Here is a 15,217-nt window from a genome sequence, read left to right as displayed (position 1 = left end):
TAAACCCAGATCAGTTGACTGGGGGTGAGTGCTTGCAATGTTCAACACTCCTTCCATCATTTCCTTTGGTTTTTTCACTGTAGGAATAAACAAGTGGTGACCAGCAGGATGTCCTCGGGGAGACTCCTCAGGAGCATACCAAGGCAAAGGCAGAACCTAATAACAGCAAATACCCCACATAGGGTAAGGCTAATCCCTGGTAGGGGTGTCCTCTTGGGCTAAGCGCACAGTCAGAGTACTGAAAAACAAGAGAAGCAGCCGAACGGCTGTACTGAATGAACATAGAAATGGCTAACCAGCCATGAACAGTAACCGGCACTAAAACTAACCAGTACATAAGGTTGGGTGCCGTAAAAGGACACCAAGATTTACTGCAGCCCGGACAAGAGACGGGAGACTGCCGAATCCGCGTGGCGGTCAAAAAGATCTACCCCATTGAACGACAGATCTCTGAGGGAATTCCAAATATGATCAGGGAAGCGACTGTAGCGCAGCCAAGCATGGCGGCGTAAAGCCACAGCACGAGCAAGGACCTGTCCCATAGAGTCAGTCGCATCAAGGGAATACCGAAGGGAGAATTGTGCCATGCTCCTGCCATGCAGCAGAAGACAAAGCAATTCTGCCCATGGCCCTTCAGAAACAGAATGGAGAAGTTCGCAACGGAGTCCCAAAGAGTGGAGGATGCGCGTGCAAAAACACAGGCTGTATTTAAAGCTCGGACGCTTGCACTGGCAGATGCGAAAAGCCGGCGACCACAATCATCCAGCCACCTAGACTCCCTGGTGGGAGGTAACAATGGCAAAGAGGGTGAAGACTGTAAATCAAAAAGCTGCCTGAACAACCAGGCCCTGAGCCGTTTGGTGAAGAGAAAGATAAAGAGTATCACCACCGGAGCAGGGCGGTGCCTACGAGCAATAGACCGATCAACAGGGTCACCAGAAGAGGGTCTTGACCATGTGCCACGCAGGACATCAAGCAGAGAGTCCCCGAAGGGCAGCAAAAGTTCTACTTCATTAGGTTCCAGATGGAGCAGATCCAATAAAGAATCAGAAAGTAGAGGCACCACAGGAGGCTGAAAGCAGAGTACAGCAGCCGCTCCATGAATAGCGCGCGCGAAGGCAGCACCAGGTTCAGTTGCCAACCGTGTAGGTGAATACAAACCGTCAGTAGGAGACGGTTGAAGGCTAATCTTGCCACTAGACATGAGGAGTGGAGGAGCCGGAGACTGACCCGAAGGCCAGGCAACACAGGGTACTTGCACCCTGCCTCCTTGTCCAGGGAAGCATCAGGTTCCAAATGAGGAGGCGTAAATAGTAGTACTGGCGTCGACGGATTTCCGCGTTGGAGACCTATCACCGCCTGAGGAGTCGGGAGGAGCAACCGCCAAGGGAAGCTGAATCTACGCCGTATCGGAATCGCCTGGATGTCCACGACCTCCACAGAGGATGCGACCGGGACGCCGACCGATGTCGATCCCAGTGCAACCTGCCTGGGGAAAACACGAGGTGCCGGGGTCGGTGTCGAGCTTGGTGTAGTACCCGGCGTCACCTGCGTCGCCTCCGACGTTGACGCAGGAAGCCGCACAGGGCTATGCGCTGACAGACGGGGAGGGCTGTGCTCTGGGTCCTGGCTTGGTGGCGTATGTCAGCTCCGGAATCGGAGTTGACGCACACAGCCGGTGCCGGGGAAACGTCCGCAGACGAAGACCCGGCATGAGTGCCTGCTACCTCTGTGGGGCCCCAAGGCGCACCAGGGAGAGGGGGGGACCAAAACAAGCCTGTAGTGCTTTTGAATAAGCCTCCATTTGGGCATGCGTTGCCCCAACACCCGGAAAGGGTGGATACTGAGGATGAGGCTGCCATGCGCCCTTACCCGGCACAGTGCGGTAGGAATGGGTGGCAGTGGGCCGGACATTGGAGGAAGATCTCCGTAAGCGACGCCTGTGCTTACGCTCACCTGTTGTTGCACAGCGGTCGTGGGGGCGACCTCGGGAACGAGCCCGATCCCGAGAGGAAGACCGGCGATGGGAGGGAGCCGGACCTGACATCTGTGCGGCCAGCAACTTCAAGCGACGCTCCCTCAAGGACTTCGGTTTCATCCTCTGACAGGCGTCACAGTCCTTGAAGTCGTGGTGCACGCCAGGGCACCACATACAGATGAGGTGCAGGTCAGTGCCAGACATCTAACACGCACAGGCTTCACAAGCCTTAAAGCCGGAAGGCATTGCACACTGTTCCCACAACACCTGAGGGTCTCGAGAATGCCCAAAAATCAGGCCAAGGAACTGCTGGTTTTCCAAGATCCACGCTTGGACGTGGAAAAGAAGAAAACTGATGTCAGCGCGCCGGGAGGGGCATATATGGCTCCGCTGACGTCGTGTCTGTGGACGACGTCAGGGCGGAGCCACCCCCCAGCACGCAGAGGTGCTGCTGCGGAATATTTTCCGGATCCAGTCTGACGCCTGGGGATATTCTAAGTTAAGGAATCTGCGGCTAGACGTCTCTATCAGATACCCGGGATAGAGGCTGAAAGATCTGAATCATAGCCTGATAATCCCGGACTCGCTGTTCAGGAGGATAAACCCGAAACTGCATTATGTCCAGAACTGCTCTGATGAAGAGGAGCTTTTGGGATGGGGTCAGGTGTGACTTCGGCACATCGATGGAGAACCCCAGCGAATGCAGGAGGTCGCCCGTAGTCTGGAGGTGGGCGATGACTGACTGGGGCGCGCCCGCCTTCAAAAACCAGTCGTCGAGATAGGGGAAGACTGGAACACCTGATCTGCACAGATGAGCTGCGACCACCGCCATCACTTTCGTGAACACCCGAGGGGCTCTGGTAAGGCCAAAGGGGAGCACGGTAAACTGAAAGTGCTTGTGGCCTACCATGAACCGTATGTAATGCCGGTGGGACAGCAGGACGGGGATGTGAAAATAAGCATCCTGCAATTCCAATGCTACAATCCAGTCTTCAGGGTCGAGGGCAGACCAGACCTGAGCAAGGGTCAACATTTTGACCTTCTCCTTCCGGAGGAAGCTGTTGACGTCCCTGAGATTCAAGATAGAATGCAGGCCCTTGTCCTTCTTGGGCACCAGAAAGTAGTGGGAATAGCAACCACGACCTACTTCAGGGGCAGGAAGGCGCTCGATAGCTACCTTGGTCAAGAGAGCCGTAACTTCATGTTGGAGAAAGGCCAGATGATCCCCCGACATGCGATGGTACTGGGGTGGCATGGCTGGAGGGATAGTCTCGAAGGGGAAGGAGTAGCCCCTTCGGACTATCTGCAAAACCCACCTATCCGACGTGATGGTGCGCCAGTGAAGGATCCTGCCACCCACTGGCGTTTGATGGGCCTGGACAGTTGGACTAGGAGGGTTTGGAGGCTGCTGCAGAAGGTGCGGTGGTGGACTGACCCACCCGCTGGCCCCCAGAACCACATCGGTTGTTCCCACGTCCCCGGCCGTGCTGAAGTTGAACAGTTTGCGCTGGCCCCTGGCTCTGAATGGAACGTGTTGGGACACCCCCTCCGTGGCCACGAAAGGGGCGAAAAGCAGACTGTGCAGGTTGCGTGGTGGCGAGGCCCAAGGACTTTACCGTAGCCCGAGAGTCCTTGAAGCGCACTAGCGCACTGTCTGCCTTGTCTCCGGAAAGGCGACGGCCATCAAAGGGCATGTCCATCAAAGTGTTCTGGACATCCCCGGAAAAGCCAGTCGTTCTCAACCAGGCATGACAGCGAAGCGCCACCGATGATGAAATGGTTCTACCCAGTGAGTCGTCAGTGTCGAGTCCACAGCGGATGACGAACTTTGCTGCGTCTCTCCCCTCGGCAACAGCACGGGAGAGCATGGCATGGGCCTCTTCCGGACACTGAGGCAGCACTTGCGCCACCGTATCCCACACGGAGTGGGAATAATGGCCCAAGAGGCATGCGGTGGTCACCGACCGCAGCCCTAAGCTGGAGGAAGAAAACAACTTCTTCCCAAACTTCTTGGATTCCCTGTCCGGTGGTGCGGTGGGGAATGTGCTTTGGGACGCAGAGGCTTGGACTACCAAGCTCTCGGGGGAGGGATGTTGAGAGAGGAAAGGGGTCGCACGGGGCCAGGCGGTGGCGTCGGGCAACCATCCTATCCACAGAAGCCTGGACCAGGTGCCCAAAAGGATGTTCATGAAAGCTTCATTAAACGGCAGCAGGGGCTCCGAAGAGCTCGCTGCCAGTTAAAGCACCTCCATCAGGAGGTTAGTCCTGACTGCCACAGTAGGGAGCTCGAGGTGTAGGGCCTTAGCTGCCCTATGGAACACCACTGCTTAAGACGCTCCCTCCTCCGTAGCCACAGTAGGAGGAGACAACATATCAAGGTCTGGTGAGGTGTCCAGACCACTGGCACCCCCCAGGTCCTCTCTACAGTCCTGATCGTACTCCAGCCTGGCAGTGAGAGGGTCCTCAGACCCCTCCCAGTCTTCCTCACCCTCCTCTTGCTGACAAACTGGTTGAAAAAGGCCAGGGTGGAATGCAGGCACAAAAGTACCCATCGGCGCCGGATCCGGCGTCAGTCGACGCCGGTCCAGCTCCATATCCACATCGGGGTGGAAGCCGGGGTCAACGCCGGCTGGAGGTCCAACCGGCGGCAGCTGCAGATGTGGTGCCGGTGGAATCGGCGCTGGTGGAGGTGTAATGAGGTCGACCGGCGCCGATCCGGATCCAGGCCTAGGTCCAAGGGGGCCCTGCGGTGCCGAGGCCGGAGCTGCCTGCATTGAAGGCCTAGTGCCCCAAGCCAAGTCTGTGGGGCCCGAAGGCGCACTGTCGGAGTCGGGCTGCCCAAAGATGGCATGCATCGCTTTGTAGAACTGACGACGTGGAGCCGACTGCCAGGCCTCGAGTAGCTTTCGGGACTGCTCCCGCAAAGACTTCGGGGCCATGGTCGCGCTCCAGGCAGTAGAGGCACACACGGTGCGGATCCGTCACTGACATCAGTCAAGTACAGAAACCGCAGGCCTTGAAACCGGGCATCCCTCGTGCACCAGGAGTCGATGTCAAAAAATGACTGGGAGTACCGCTCTCTCCAGATCTGCGCTTCCTGGCATGGAAAAAGAAAGAACTGACTTCAGCGCGCAAGGGCGGCGTCTAAGTAACTTCCGCAACGTCATCCCGGCGACCACGACGCAGACGGCGGACGTGGAGTGGACTAATGCCACCTACCGACGCAAAGGGGTACTGCTGACGAAAAACTTTCCAGATCCCGTCTGACGCCTGGGGGTAAATCTAAGGTAAGGAATCTAGAACTAACTGTTTCTTTCAGATGTATTTGATTATTAGTTCAGCCAATCAGAACTCAGGCATTAACTGCGGTTTGCCTGCATTCTAAGCAGACTGTTTGTGTGTGTGTGTGAGATGGAGGGACACATACCAGGTGGACACAGTTGGCAAATGTGTCTGCCATGTTGAGTGTGTTTACGAGTGCTGGTGCTGACAGCCTTATTGCCTATGTGCTGTTGGGTGTTTAAATTGGCAAACATAATTACGCTCATCAGAGGTTGGCAAAAAAATGGCAGTCAAAGCTCTCTGCAGTTAAGGCTTTGATCAATGGGCAGTAATGCAATTCTGATATTGGCTCAAACAGTCACGATGTTGGCATGCAAAACTGCTTCGGGAGGCATTCTACGTCCAATTAAAATGTTAAGTAGGAAGATTAAGTAGCAGCTACTGAAGAGCGTTCTTCCCTACATTATGCACCCTTTATCTTTGAATCAGTGGCTTAACACAAAGTGATTGAAGGACCACCCCCAACCCCCCTTCCCTGCAGCATGTGATGAGGGGCCCTGAATCTTCCGTATCTCAAAGATATTCATTGGTCTGAATGGGGCCCCCTGGAGGTGTTTGGGAGGGTCTGTACAGAGGGTCCCTGCTTCGGACCGAGCTCCTAGTGGCAGGACAGGAAATTACTTACCAGTGATGTTTTTCCCTTTGCAGGCGGTGTTAGTCACTTTCAATGCACTTACCAGAGGGTGAAAACATTTAATGATATGCTCTTCATAATGCAAGGGTAGCTTCTGCATTCCTGGGCAAACTCTTCTAATGTCTATGCTTAAGGTCGCCATTGGCATGAATGCACAGAGAAAATAGCAACTGACATATATACACACCTTTCACCATTCAAAAAGGTACCCTTAAAAACTAGTCAGAAGAAAAGACTGTGAGGAGGGTAAATAGAAAGTGTGAAAACTGAGTCAGCCACACACAGGAGATCGGGGTCGAGGCATGATTTTAAAGTTTGTAGGGCATGTAATTGAGGCAAAGCAGACTCAAAATTCCTCCTTTTCTGATTAGCTAAAACCAGACTGCATTCCCACTTGAGACCAATAACAAACAATGCATGGCTTTCTAAAGAACTTTGGGATAACTAAATCCACGATGGAGAAGAGGCAAATAATTCTTGTTTGAAAGGATACTCCTCACTGTTTCGAATGTCAACCACCAGTAGCTTTGGCTTGCTGGACTTGCTCTTCTTCAGGATGGCCTTGGGTCCGGAGAGTTCGCACAAGTCAATGAGGTCCTCCGCGGAGATCCGCGGCGACTGCTCAGCCTTCAGCTCGCTTAGCTTGATGGGTTCTCTGGCCTTGGTAGGAGACACAGAAGATGGTGCTTATAAACAAACTCAAATGCTGAGGCGCTTACATGCATCATCCATCACAAGTTACAGCAAATAGACTAACAAGAAAACTAGTTTGTGCTCACAAACATTTGAGGGAAGTCTGGAAGTCGGTACACTGGCTTCAGCTTACCATTGCAAATGTACTTTTCGAGGAGATGTTTTCTGTGTGTTCAGCAAAGAACTCATGTATCCCTTGGTCCTCCTTGAATGCATATAAAGAGTAGGCCTTATCAAAGATTTTAGTAGCCAAGGGATGAGTGCTAACATAGTTGGAAATTTTGATGACACTGTTTTCTAAATTGACCTAAAAGGAGGTGTCAAGAACGACACTGTTTATTGATAGAAAGCACAACAAAGTAAATGATCACCTACCACTTACATAGTAGGGTTTATTTTCCCGAGGCTAAACGGTATTTATTATTCCTATCTTGTAAGTATGAAAAGCAGAGTCAGTCCTGCTTCAATATGTGCCTGGTTCAGGAGGTCGCACAATTCTTTGCAGCGGGCTCGCATTGTATATGATACAGATGGATATTTCCCATCTAGGACAATCTATATTCCTCAACCCCTTCCTCAGCGTGCAAAGCATTATGTATAAGAAGAATCTGCTATGGTAGGCCTTTTGCATAGTGCTTTAAAACACAATTCGCAGCGCTCATTGCTAACACAACCCCCTGGTATTTGGCAGCAGATATTCGCTCCTTTCTACTGAGGTTCAAGCACTTCACTGGAGTATGAAAACATCATCTGTTGGTTGGCACCTAACACGCTACAAATTCGTCAGCTACACGAGGCACTGTAAGAAAGGGAAACTTTAACAGAGGAATTTCTTTAACACTTCGATGATCAATATATGATATGCAGCCACTATAGATTCATTATTCAATATCACTAGCAAGAACCTGCTCTGACAGAAACTCACAACTACTGTTAGCAGAGGACCGACAGGCCCCCCTTAAATTTTTCCGGAGAGTGCAACGAACAGAGCTTGCCTTTGCACAGAGGGCGCATAGAGGGTGCCCCGGGCAAAAAAAAAGAACAAGCATTTACAATGCAATGGTCTCGGCATTGTTAAAGTTAGAGCTATTGGCATTGCTCATGACATTATTTTTGTTTATGTTTTTGTTTTTAAAACATTTAAAGAAACGGCATTGTTATTTACAATGTCAATAGCTTAATCTCTCTCAAATGCAAGACCTATTGCATTTGCACCCACACAGAGCCACACACACAAAGCCACCCACACACACACAGCCACCCACACAGAGCCACCTACACAGAGCTATTCACATAGAGCAACCCACACACAAATAGAGCCACCCACACAGAGCCACCTACACACACACACAGAGTTACCCACACACAGACAGAGCCACCCACGCATAGAGCCACCTACAAAAAAAGCCACCTACAAAAAAAGCCACCCACACAGAGCCACACACACATACACACACACACATAGAGACCTCTGCAGCAAACACATTAACCCACTGAGCCGGGGTGCATACACTGAGAGGGGGTGCATAAACCAAGAGGGGGTGAATACACTCACAGGGGGTGCATAAACCGAGAGGGGGTGCATACACTCACAGGGGGTGCATACACTCACATTTACAGTGCAATAGGTCTCGCATTCACACGATTTTGAGCTATTATATATTATAAATGGCAAAGCCTTTTATTTATGTGTTGGTTTTTAAAACATAAAAGGCATTGTCATTTACAATGCCACTAGGTTAAACTGTTGCAAATGCAACCTAAAGAATGCCCCCTTCTTTTCCTTTCTTCTGTAAATCTTGTATCGATATGATACTACTGGGCGTGAAACACATTGCCAGCGGGGGATACGCCAGGTAGCCCCCAAGCCAGTGGTGTCAAATAAAACAATGCCTCCCTCTGCAAAAATGTGATGAGCCCCCCCCCCCCTCTTCCATATCACACGGATATTCCTTGGGCTTAATGGGGTCACCCTTTAAGGGCTGAGGGGCCCCTGCCTCAAGCTTCGCCAGTGGGTAGAGAAAGAATGAATGGTTTAACCAGAGAGAGAGGAATACTCTGGTGGCTCACCGCTAGAGATCAGAGTAGTAATTAGTCTCTAGGATGAGAAAGATGCCCTCCAGCCTCCACTTGAAAACAGGGGTATAGTTTGCCGGGGAGGCATGCAATACTGTAACGCGGGTAAAAGTGTCCAAAGTCACACCATCTGCCCGCTAAAGAGTGGCTCGCAGTGGACGGCTGGCCGGGCTGATTAGGGGAGCTGTCGGTGCCGAGCCCGTCGGGGCAGGTCCCAGCTGTGCCCCACCGTCGGAGGGTAATTGGCAAAACAAGAGCACATTAAGGCAGATATAGGAGGGAGCCCCGCGCTGGCACCTTCTGTGTGTATGAGCTAAAGGCGGGGGGTTCTGTGTGTCAAATGCCTCTCAGACTACAGAACGCAGAGAATGCTACGTCCAAATGTGAAATCAGGTGTGCTCGCGTGCCTAAGTGTGTCTGTCTAAGTGTGCGTGCTTCATAGTAATAGTCTAGGTGTCACTGCATCGTAGACTGTGTGCTACTTCAATCATGTAACAGTGTGAGGGTATGCACTACTGTGCTTGTGAGTCACGCTGTTTGCAAGTGGGTTTGTACCTGACAGTTACTGACCTTGCTGTTGTGTGTGACCCACTCTTTCTGTGCCATTGTATGCGTGTGCGTTTAACCTTGAGTGCGTGTGTATGTGGAGCGCGATGTAGTGTGTGTGTGTTCGCGATGAACGCGATGTACTGTGTGGGTGTGCCCACGCGCGTGTGTGTGTGTGTACAGCGAGTTTCTGTATGTGGCCTACTGCGTGTGTGCGAGCCACTGTGTTTGTGTGCGTGTCCCACTCTGTGATGTGTATCTATCTATATGTGTGTTAGTGTGCGTGCGCTGCTGTATGCATACCACTGTATGTGTGCACGGGTGCCGGAGTGTATAGACACACACACGCGCGAATCCTCAGTCTGTGTGCAGTGTACGTCACACGTCATCTACGGTCCTGTTCTGCTTTATTTTATTTTTATTGCAGTATAAAAACAGGTGTCACAGAAGCTGTACAAAATAAATGTATTGTGACTGCTGACCAGAGTATAAATATTTGATGTGCGTGTCTGATGCAGACAAGTGCATTTTATCTTCTGTTCTGTCTCTTCGGTGATCCAGCAGTTCAGAGACCGCTGTTGAGTAGAGAGCCCGGCTGCCTCCACGGCCAGGGCACTCTTCACATGGCACAGGGCGCTATAAACAAAGCAGCAGAGCGAGGCACTGTCCAAACAAGGGCCCTCGGTCCTCATACTGGGGAGCGCGCGAGGGGTCGACGGCACCCCCTCCTCCCTGCCTGGGCCTCCGGGGCGGACATACCGCTGGCTCCGGCTCACAGTTTGCGCTGGTGGCTCGGTGCCACAGAGGGAAATGAAAACGCTTTTTGGAACAGCAGTTACACAATGGAAACATAGGAGCAGGCAGGATATTTCTGTCGGCCTTACCCTGCGCGGTCGCGCACGCCTCTGTCTCGATCTGCGAAGCTTCCCCTCATCTTGTTGGTGCTGGAATACAGGGTGTAGTCGAGTGACACGGAGATGTTATTTGTGGCACAAAGCTAATCTTCTCTACCGAGCCCCTTACACTCCTACGTCCTCCGTTCCGACCGCGCACAAAATGGCCGACCCTTCCTATCTTAAGAAAAAACAAACAAACACGCCCACCAGTGTAAAAGGGGCAGGCCTTAAAAAATAGAGAAAGAAGCGAAAAAACACGCCCCCGAATCCGAAAAAGACGGGGCTTAAATGGACAGACGCCCCTCTCCTCCAATGGCTGGCCTCCGTTTAAGAAGCCAGCCAATGGAGAAGAGGGCGGGTTCAAGCCCCACTACTGAAAAACATTAAATCTCGCCAATCGAGACTGCGCAAGCGCAGCCTTCGCTAGCCGAGACCTAAAAACGTGGCGCTCCCGTCCAAACTTTTCTTCCATTTTCATGGCACTGGGAGATTGGTAGGGGTGGGGAAGCTGAGGGACAGGAGAAATAAGAAAACACAACAATTTTCACTGCACTTTTCTCTACAGCCAGGTTGGAGGAAGAGTGCTGCAGGCTGGTCCTGCGCCCTCTGAAGGTCGGCGCCCTTTAGTCCATAATGGCCGGATTAATGTCAGATCATCAGGATAGCAATTGACTATGCAACGTATTCCTATTGAGATGTAATGTAGGTAAATATATCTTTTGTTCATAGATATTTATTGATGTTCGATTAATTATAATCTCATCATCAATTCACTTTATTCGATTAATTAAAATCATAAAAGTACAAAATACATTTATACAAAGAACAAATCCCAATTAAAACATTTGCGCTATATACATAAAAACGTTATCCTATAGCCATGTCAGAAATCCCTGGTAATTCAGATTTAAAAAAACCAAACAGTATTAAATAGAAAATGTATACATTAATTGATCTAGAGCATCTTTTTTGCTTGATTCGTACAGCAGCAACAAGAAAACAAGAAATGTTAAAAATATCCCCAGGGTTACTCAACATTTGAAGATGGAGTAACGCAGGTCTGACTTGAAAAAAGCCCTTACCAGACAATATAGGGATTAAAAACTGCCTACGTATATCATTATAAAAATTGCAAAACATTATAAAATACAAAGTGTCTTGTGCAGAATGGTTATCACATTGGCAGGGGACTGCGTCCTCAGGTTTACACCACCCCGGAAGATCACCCAGTGTGAAATGGATCAGATTAAAAACGGAACCTGGTCAAGAGCCAGCGATGGGAAGGCTTAGTCACCATTTTCAAGTAGGGTTCAATTAACAGCGTCGTCTAAGTTAAAAAATTAGCCCTGACTAAGGGTTTCTGTAGCTTCTGTTCTTCCCGTTCCAACATCAATATATTCATAAAATTCATTTTGACCCACTTCACATCTTCCTTACTGATCCTATCTGGGGTTTCAAACAGTTCTGACCGCCCCATTTTAAATAGCATATGCTTAACATAAGACAACCATTTAAGTTTACTAGCTTTGTCCAGTTTGACACAGTCCCGCAGGATTTGATGATTCAAGGTCAATTCCGGGTTAAGCTAGGTCTTAAGCCAACACAATAATGGGGCGGTGCTCAAAATGTCCGAAACAAAGCCCTGCCCTAATTCCTGGTGTATGGCAAAGGTTGGGGTTGATTGGGGTACAGACAGGAGACTACGTAAGAATTTGTTTTCGACTGTCTGTAATCCCACCTGCTGTTTGAATCCCCATATGGATGAGCCATAGGCCGCAATAGCAAGGCATTTTGATCTATATATCTTAAAAATGGCCTCCACCGGCCTAGCCTCCAGGCGCTGGGCAAACCCTAGTAAAGCTGATGTGGATCTAATAACTGCATTTTAAAAAAGTTTATCTTGGGGGGCCCATGAACCTCTATCGTCAAATAGTACCCCTAAGTATGTATAAGAGGACACCCTGGTCACTTCCACCCCATTACAGTAAAAGGATTTAGTTTTTCTATAACTTTTGCCTGTTGTCATAATATGAGACTTCCCAATGTTCACAATCAGGTCCAAGGATTGCATGGAGGCACCAAAGGCATCCAATAGCCTCTGAAGGCCTACCGCGGTCCGTGCTAAAAGTACGGCATCATCCGTGTAAAGGAAAACCGGGACTAGACATTCTACTACACGCGGGATATCCGGACTTGCCTCTACTAGAGATTTGTCCAGGGCGTTGATATAGAGTGTAAAAAGCAAGGGCGCCAGTATGCACCCTTGCCGAACGCCCCTCTCTGATTTAAAAGACCTAGTATGTTTGCCAGCCTGGGAAATCCTGACTGATGCTAAGAGGTCCCGCCAAAAAATAAGCTAAACACGGCTCAATACCCATTTCGAGCAGGATACTCCACAGCTTCAACCTGTTAACCAGATCGAAAGCTGAGGATAAATCCATAAACGCCATCTGTAGGGAACCTTCTTTGGCTATAGTATATTTAGTAATTAATAAATAGAAATTAAGACACTGGTCTATGGTGCTTCTTCCTTTCCTAAATCCATACTGTAAATTGGATAGAACCTTGTTGTCAGTAGCCCAATCGGTAACTTTAGCTAAGACCACCTTGCCTAAATTTTTTACCGCTGAATCAATCAGAGATATGGGTCTATAGCACAGCGGGTCCCCTCTCTGACCTTTTTTAAAAACTGGAATGGTAGTTAAGTGGCACCAAGATACAGGAAACCCTTGCGACCCAGAGGCATTAAAAACATTTGTCAGTATTTTCGCCCAAAATTTAGGGTCACTTTTATATAGGTCGGCTGGAACACCATCGGGACCCGGGGCTTTATTAATAGAGGTCTCCTGTATAGCTCTCTCGATGTCCGCCTCATTAAAAACAAATGGCGCTACTTCAAGCCGAGGTAATTGCCTGGAGGAAGAGTACGATGTCTCATTAGAGCCATAAATTGCTTCAAAATGGGCCAGCCACTGTACTTCTGTGATGTTACTATCCTGGCTATCATTCTCCAGTCCGGAAAAAAAAGGAGTATTAACAATAGCCCAGAATCCTTTAAAACCTCAACGGATAAAGGAGCATTCCATGCCTCTGTCTTAATCTCTGACTTCCGCGTGTGAACAGCTATCTTATACTGCTTCCGTAGACTCGCTATCAATACCCTATCACGGGGTGAGCTTTTCAAAGCTAAAACAAGGGTACGGTGAGCACGAGAACACTTTTCGTCGAACCACCTTTTTCCACAGGTTGCTCTGGGTCTGCTGGAAACGGACAGATCTGCTGCAATCTGTCTACATATACCATCAAAGGCAGTAAGAACCACATCTTTAGGATTTGAAGAGTCTGCGCATATTGCAAGGTCCCTATTGCCTTCAAACACAAGTCTTTAAAAAAGGAATCAGGAGTCACTTGAGCCCATTTAAGCCTCCTCCCTTGGTCACACGTTACCATCAAATTTACTCCCTGTTTATTCCCTCCCGTATCCATAATGCCACAACCATTATCCAGTACTAATATAACAGGGTTATGGTCACTGAAAGGAGACAGCCTAGCATTATAAAACACTACTTTATCTAACAACAGGGGGGACAAAAATATATAATCGATGATAGTATCACTACTCTTCGATTTGAAAGTGGAGCACCGGTCAGATTGAGTAAAAAAAACAGGTTCAAAAAGATTGGCTTCAGCCAGAAGAGATTCTAAGGCCTCCCCCTGGGGTGAGTGTTCAAAATGAGGAGTCACCGAATAATTGTGCCCCAGATCATCATCAATAAAACAATTCAAACCACACAAATGTATATTAAAATCCCCCATAAGTAATATATAATAAGAAGTGGATTGATTTGATTTATAGACTTCTAAGAACAAGTTCAGGAAACACAAATGTTGCTTCCTAAAATCGGATTCACCAGAATTGTAAAAATGTACAAGTAATCGCTTGGGATGATAAGGGGAACTAACTTCTACTACCAAGCAATTGGGATGGTCTACCTCTATCCTTTTAGGAGAACCCTTTAGTTTAACAGAAAGGAGAAGCACTAGGCCTCCTATTGCTCTACCTGCCAAGGCTGGACGAGCTGATTGAAAATAAGAACTAAATCCATCCAGCCAAAAGTTGTCCCCAAGATCCCAATTTTCCTGCAGCGCTATTATATCATAAGATCTAATAAAATCTAGCCAAATCGGGTAATCTCTTTTCGATCTAAGGCCTGCAGTATTTCAGCTGATAATACTACAGTTGAGGGGGGTTACTGCTCCTATATCACCAATGTCAGGGCTATTAGGCGGCGGTACAGGCATACACTCATTCTTCCCCACCAGTCAGTCATTACCGTCCAACTGTGTTAGTGGCGAAAATCTATTTGAAAGGGGTAAAACTCCCACAACAGGCCCGGGCAGGTAAGAGACCTTATCTTGAGATACTACTTCCCCACCACTACTTGAATCAGAACGTCTTACAGAGCCATTACTGCGGGGAGGGAACTTTAGGGGCAGACGAAAATTGATTAGTTCAGCCGCCCTTTCTTCTTTATGAGCTTGCGATATACTTTTTGGGGGTAAAAAAAAACCTAAAGGTAGTACCCTGATATCACCCACCTGTAGCCCAGGAGCGTCCCATAACAAACTGTCGACCATGTCCCGCTTATTAAAATTAACTATAATGCAATCACCTGGAACATATTTGGGGCCATTCCCCACCCAGGCCATTATAATATGGGTGGACAATTCTGATTGGCCACTACAATAGTTGTCACACCAGTGTTTTGTCTTGCATAGCAGGGCCGCCGTAGATTCACTATCTGGATCACTAAGCGATGGGACCCCTACAAGGACCGCAACCAAAGGGGTGGCTTCTGGTGGGAGATTAATCCTACAGCCAGTATGACTTAGAATTCTCTCTGTGGGGGGGCACAATTCTTGGTGCTAAATGGAGACAGGCCAAAAGATGGAACATTAGCTATACTTGTTTGGTTAGAATTCCCCCATGCTGTAACCCCACCTGTGTTAGTCCCCATACTTCCGACGGGGTTAGATTTACCCACACCCCTA

At 49.1% G+C, this 15,217-nt stretch overlaps 1 protein-coding gene across 2 annotated transcripts in view; it reads right to left on the bottom strand.

The window, feature by feature from the left end:
• Positions 1-15,217, bottom strand: part of TBCK (TBC1 domain containing kinase) — a 1,508,203-nt gene that overhangs the window by 261,106 nt on the left and 1,231,880 nt on the right. For both annotated transcript variants that reach the window (XM_085641401.1, XM_085641402.1), the window contains exon 24: positions 6,448-6,614. In XM_085641401.1, the coding sequence (XP_085497527.1) occupies positions 6,448-6,614 (167 nt within the window). The remainder of the gene's footprint in view (positions 1-6,447; positions 6,615-15,217) is intronic.

This window comes from Triturus cristatus, chromosome 2_2, assembly GCF_964204655.1.
Source record: "Triturus cristatus chromosome 2_2, aTriCri1.1, whole genome shotgun sequence".
Taxonomy (NCBI): Eukaryota; Metazoa; Chordata; class Amphibia; order Caudata; family Salamandridae; genus Triturus; species Triturus cristatus.
Note: the sequence above shows the minus strand (reverse complement) of the source record. Positions and strands in the feature narration are given on the sequence as shown.